The sequence below is a fragment of the Eriocheir sinensis genome, chromosome 9 (assembly GCF_024679095.1).
Source record: "Eriocheir sinensis breed Jianghai 21 chromosome 9, ASM2467909v1, whole genome shotgun sequence".
Classification (NCBI taxonomy): Eukaryota; Metazoa; Arthropoda; class Malacostraca; order Decapoda; family Varunidae; genus Eriocheir; species Eriocheir sinensis.
In genome coordinates this window covers 23291603-23297604 of record NC_066517.1, presented here as the reverse complement: position 1 = coordinate 23297604, position 6002 = coordinate 23291603, and the positions used below count along the sequence as shown (strand labels likewise).

The following is a 6002-nucleotide window of genomic DNA, read 5'->3' as shown; positions in this document are numbered from 1 at the left end:
TTTCTCCCAGCAGGCCAGCCGTGCAAAGGTCAAAATTTAGATCAACCTGGTTCTACGTTTTTTTTAGGTTTATGGTACATAAGAAGGGATAAAAAATCCACCAGGATCATAAAACTACCTCCGAAAAAGACCCAAACCCCTATGAAAGAATTGTCATATATGTGAGTTTGGGCGCCGAAATGTTTTAGGCCCATTTTTTCCTTGCACTGGGTTCCTCCTTCTGAGCTTTATTCTACAGGCGCCTCATTTATTAGCGGCACCTATAAAAAGCCCATAGAATTTAAAAAAAGTAACAAATAGTCTGCTTCCGAGTGAGCCGAAGACACTGTAAACAACAACACGTGTGAGGAGGTCGAGGAATGTCCCTCTAAAACACTTAAAAGAAGAGGAAAGCCTAACCAGCTTCCTAAAGCTCTAAATAAAAAGAACAAGGCCCAAACATCCTCTCAAAGCAGTGAAGGAGAAGAGCAAGGCCTAACCAGCTCCCTAAAACACTAAAGAAGAAGGCCTGACTTGTCCACGAGTCTGGCCACCCCCATGGACGACCCCTTATCGCAGAGGCTCAGTCAGTTTTGTGAGTAAAATTCTGGGTAAATATGGAGATTCACTACGCGAGACTGACTCTGAGCTACCTCAGCTCTAGAAGGTTTCTGTGGAGTGCCTGCATGAACAGGCTAATCCAGAACTCGCCAAGGAGAAGATTCACAAAAGTGTAGCCTACTAATTTTGAGATGCTGCCTGCTTATTTCTGGACAAAATATGATGCTGTTTATCATGGAGGCAGTATTTTTCGCCGGAAATCACTAAATGATTGACTTTTCAATGCCTCTTGTGGACCCGCCACCGCAGCCACAAAATAGCTCACAGAGAGGTTCATCTTGGACACCCGTGAGAAGTCAAGGGTTTTAGGTGGGGGAGCATATTTAAACTACTCCAACCAAACTTTACACAACCTCCTAATCAAGGGGGGCACAGCCCCCCCCTGGCCCCCACCCATGTATATGTGACTTATTTCTGCAAGGAGGTATTTCTCACAACACCGGCTCGACTGCCGCCACCAGAGGAGGCTACGCGTTGTGAATATTATCCCTCACCAAAACTAATATAATACAATGGCACAACAATATGTCAGTCTGATAAGGATGTATAATACTTAATAGAAAATTGGTCACTAATTTATTGCATTGTTTGACATTTCAGTTGACGGTCTTTTGGACGAAGAACCCAAGAAGAACAAAAAAAGCAAGAAAGATGTTGCAAAGAAAGATTCACATGAAAATGGCTGTGAAGTGAATGAATCAAAACTCAAAAAGAAGAAAAAGAAAAAGCAGAGAGAGTTAACAGCAAAGACCAAGCAGTGTGAAAATGTTCCCCTTGATGATGATCCACACCCTGAAGAAACAGACTCACAAAAGATTAAAAGACACAAAAAAGATACAAAGAACACTGGCAAAGTAAAAGCAAAGTCAAAAAGTGTGAAGCTCTCAGAAGGTAATAATAACAGTACGACACAGGACAAGGGACAGACAGACGACGGCTTCAAAATTGTCTCCTCCATCCCTGAAGATGACTCTGATATTTCTGATGCCTTCGAGAGCTGCAGCGACTATGATGAAGATGATGTAGAAGATGATCAGAACACCACCTCATCCAGAAGACAAACAGAGGATGGCTTTAAGATCGTGACAGACATCCCTCCAGACGACAGCGATATCAGTGACGCATTTGAAGATGAGGAGGATGAGTTTGTCAACGCATCATTGTCTACCCAGCAACGAGATATCAAAAAGCCTCTCATGCAGATTATGGATGACTTTGGTAAGAACTGAATGAAGAATGAGAATAATAGATATAAATAGACATATAAGTCAGTATTATAAGGCTATTTCTAAAGGTCAAAGAGGGGTCAGTTGGGTTCTAATGAGTGTTTCTTTAGTTTCAAGGTACAGAAGAAGGGTCAAACTACCACCAGGGCCATAAAACTACTGGAAATGCCCAAAACTCCTAGGAAAGCCTTGTCAAATATGTGTCTTGGGCGATGAAATGTCTTTTAATACGACCTGAGATTTACCTTTTTCGAGTGGCAAGTATCTTTCTTAATGTTATTTAGATGAAAATGTATCTTGTTCGACAGGTATTGATGATAAGGTGTTAGAAGAGAGGAAGGACAAGGTCACGGTGCAGCCCCTCAAGCTAACAAAAAAACAAATGAAATTGAAAAAAACGCAACCAAATACGCTGACCCAAGCAGCCAAGAGGAAGAAGCAGAAAGAGGTCTTGGTATTGGACTATGCAAAGAAGAGAGGTGCAAATAAGAAGAGGAAACTTGAAGATGAAAAACAGGAGGAGGTTGAGGTGACGGCAGAGGACCCAAAAGTGAGGATCCTGACTTTACTTCTTCTAATATATCCATTTGTTACGACCTCCCCTGCAGATTATTCTTCTTTCTCTGGACAGCTTTTACCCATGCTCATGTTGGGTCACTCTTTATGGGTTGTGGCTGGTGGTGTAAGAGTGAGGCTGGATACTTTCACTTCTCACATCAGTTATTTCTAAAGGTTAAAGAGGGGATCAATCGGGTTATAGTGTGATTTTTAGGTTCACAGTACGGGGGAAGGGTTACACTACCACCAGGGTCGTAGAACTACCCTTGGAAATGCCCACAACTCCTACGAAAGCCTTGTCAAATAGATGAACTTGGGGCACAAAATGTTTCAAAATACAACCCTGAATGACCTTCCCAGTAAAATGCATTGGCCAATATCTTGTAAATCCTGACTTGTACAATAAATTTACCGGTCTCTCAAGTTTGAAATGACACAGCCAAACCTACAGAATAAATGAGTCAATCTGTAGAAGAAACACGAGGATTTTGTTAGAGTTATGCATGTTATAAGATACAGGAATAATCCATGATAATAATACTTGTATCTTTTCCAGGCTGAGACAATGGACGAGAAGCAGCTGAAGCAGGTTAGGTATGATGTGTTCAAGCTGGGTATGACCGGCTTCCACAAGGAGAAGAGAGAAGAATCCCGGGTTGCCCTCGCCATCAAGCTGGGAGCAAAGCCACCCAGAAACAAGGTACAGTATGGCATAAGCACCTTGAACTTTGTATTTTGCTCTATAAAAGTTTTCTGTACTTAACCCTTAGACGGCAGCGGTATTTGAAGAGTAGCTCCCCCCCAAAATGAGTCGTCTGTATATAGTCACCATCAACCTTAGGACCGTAGCATAAATATAGTTACGCCGCATAAAGGGGGTATTACACTGGGCAAATTTTCCGTGGATCTTCTGTTAAACCACGATTTCCGCTTGCGTGGTTCTCATTTGTTTTTTGTTATTGCTGCTGCTGATGATGATGGTGAGTAATACCGTCGTCCTTCGGTGAAATCTACCATAGCTTTGGAAGATCGTGGACACTTCAGAAAACCATGGAAATATGAGAACCACACCAGCGGAAATCATGGTTTGACTGAAGATCCACAGTAAATTTGCCCAGTGTAATAGCCCCTTTAGAGGTGTTTTAACTATCGTCTGTATTATAGATTCAACTGCAAATTGGAAGTGTTATATTTCTGTCATACAAAACTGACTTGACTGAATTTTGAACCATCTAAATATAGTTCCATCACTGTCAAAGGGTTGATACTGATTTCTGATAAAGTCCTCATCTTATATGGTGTGTCATGTTCACTGCAGGCTGTCAACTACAAGAAGCTCATTGAAATAAAGAAAGAGGAGAAGAAAAAGGAAGCTGCGGAGAGGGAGATGAAGCTAAAACTTGGAATGAAGGTAAATATTTGAATAGGTTATCTGGTTCTTATTCTTGTGAGCTGAAACATGATTCTGGCAGCATGATAAAAGTTCCCATAATTCTAGGAGTCAAGAAATTACCTCAGGGTAGGTCTTAGGAAGGGATTTTAGGTTTTGGTAGGCTTGGGTTTGGACATGTGAAGAGAGCAGGTAAGGATACAGTGTTGGGAGTGTTGGAGAGATTAGAGGTAGAAGGAAGGAGACCAGTTGGTAGACCTAGGGAAACGTGGAGAAGGTGTATACAGGAAGCCTTGGCATTGATGGGGTTGGATGAGCATCAGGCAGAAGACAGAGTAGAATGGAGGAGAGCCATAAAGCGTCCAATTGCAATGTTATACGAAATGATGATGGTGATGGTGGGCTTGGGTCATTGGGGTGGCTGCCTTCAATATTAGGATACTTTGAGGCCTCCCACCCCTTGTTTGATTTTTTTTGTTTATTTTTAAATATATATACTGTGGGAGACATTTGAGGGCCCCCTTCACTGTGAGGTTCAGTGATCATTTTGAAATAGATCTCTTTTTTCCATGCTTCCCATTAGCTGTTACTGAATTTCCCACATTTTGAAGCTAATTTAAAGGAAGATTTGAATACTATTAAATGGTTTGCTAATGACATACCCCATTCATCCTGCAGGTACACAAGGCCTTTTCACAAGCATTTTTGAGCTGATTAAAAGTGGAATTTGAATAGTATTAAATGATTTGCCAATGACCTTTTATACCCCATTCATCCTGGAGGTGCCCAAGGTCTTCTCATAACCATTTCTGAGCTAATTGAAACTAGGATTGGAGTAATATTAAGTGATTTGCTAATGGCCTCTTAATATCCCATTCATCCTACAGGTGCCCAAGCCCTTCAAGAAGAAAGACAAGCCACCAGTGAAGGCCGCCGCCTCTCAGATTGGCCGCTATAAACACGGGGTGCAGGTCATCTCAAGAAGGGACATAGCGAAGGTCAATAAGTCGCGGTGATAAAATAAAAATAAATGCAAATGTTGGATATTTTTACTTCGGTTTTCTTGTATCCTTTTCAAATAGATGAAGTATAGGATGTTTCAAGGGGAAAGAGACGTATAGTGAAGGTCGATAAGTCGCGATAATATAAAAATGTAAACGTTGGATATTTTTACTTAGGTTTTCTCGTATCCTTTTCAAATAGATGGAGTGTAGGATGTTTCAAGGGGAAAGAGACGTATAGCGAAGGTCGATAAGTCGCGATAATATAAAAATGTAAACGGATATTTTTAGTGGGGTTTTTCATCCTTTTCTACTAGATAGATGAGTATCAAGGGGAGAAGATAAAGGAGGCCGTCGAGTCGCGATGATAAAATAAAAATGTAAACGGATATTTTTAGTACTTATGTTTTCTCGTCTCCTTTTCAAATAGATGTAGATGTAGGATGTTTGAAGGGCAGAGAAATGTATAGCGAAGGTCAATAAATCGCGATGATAAAATAAAAATGTAAACGGATATTTTTAGTACTTAGGTTTTCTCGTCTCCTTTTCAAATATATGTTGTGTCGGATGTTTCAAGGGCGGAAAAACGTATCCAGCTTAACTGTCTAAAGGCTTATGGGAACAACTATCAAATATGTAGGAATTTTGAGCTTCATAAGAACACGTACATAGATAATGGCATATCCAAGACTTAATTGTCAGGTATGAACAGGTATGGGACTCCCATACCTGTTCATTAACTCATTACAGGTGAACTGAATCCCCACCAGTGTACCCTTACTCACAATTGACTCTAAACAGGGAAAGTATGTATCATCAATAATTATAGCATTTAGGAGCAAGAAGAACAGCATAAATTCAATAACCTAAATGAAAAGAGCCGTCCCGCGAAGAGGATGGGACAAAGAAACGATTATAGAAGGCTAGCAACCATAATAACAAACCCAAACTGTATCCAATCACAATATTAACCATCACTTCGTAGTCAATACTCTAATATCAATAAATATAGCATGTAGAAGCAAGAAACAGAGCATTTGAGGAGGATGGGACAAAGAAATGATAAGATAAGGCTGGCAACCATTAACAAACCCAAACTGTATCCAATCACAATATTAACCGTCACTTCGTAGTCAATACTCTAATAACATCAATAAATATAGCATGTAGAGGCAAGAAACAAAGTATAAAACCAATAAATATCATAAATAAAGGTGACCGTTCTGC

General features: G+C 40.4%; 1 protein-coding gene across 1 annotated transcript; it reads left to right on the top strand.

Moving 5' to 3' along the window:
• The first annotated feature begins 300 nt into the window (after positions 1-300).
• LOC126996206 (uncharacterized protein C1orf131 homolog) lies at positions 301-4820 on the top strand. Its single transcript, XM_050856517.1, has 6 exons — positions 301-574; positions 1201-1818; positions 2135-2376; positions 2941-3084; positions 3703-3795; positions 4662-4820. The coding sequence occupies exons 1-6, from the start codon at positions 538-540 to the stop codon at positions 4788-4790; spliced, it is 1263 nt and encodes a 420-aa protein (XP_050712474.1). The 5' UTR covers positions 301-537; the 3' UTR covers positions 4791-4820.
• The last annotated feature ends 1182 nt before the right edge of the window (positions 4821-6002 follow it).

Excerpts from the sequence above, each read along its gene's own strand:
- LOC126996206 (XM_050856517.1), top strand. The coding sequence starts at position 538 with ATGGACGACCCCTTATCGCAGAGGCTCAGTCAGTTTT. Across the intron at positions 3,085-3,702 it reads CAAAGCCACCCAGAAACAAG|GCTGTCAACTACAAGAAGCT; the intron begins GTACAGTATGGC and ends TGTTCACTGCAG. Across the intron at positions 3,796-4,661 it reads AGCTAAAACTTGGAATGAAG|GTGCCCAAGCCCTTCAAGAA; the intron begins GTAAATATTTGA and ends TTCATCCTACAG.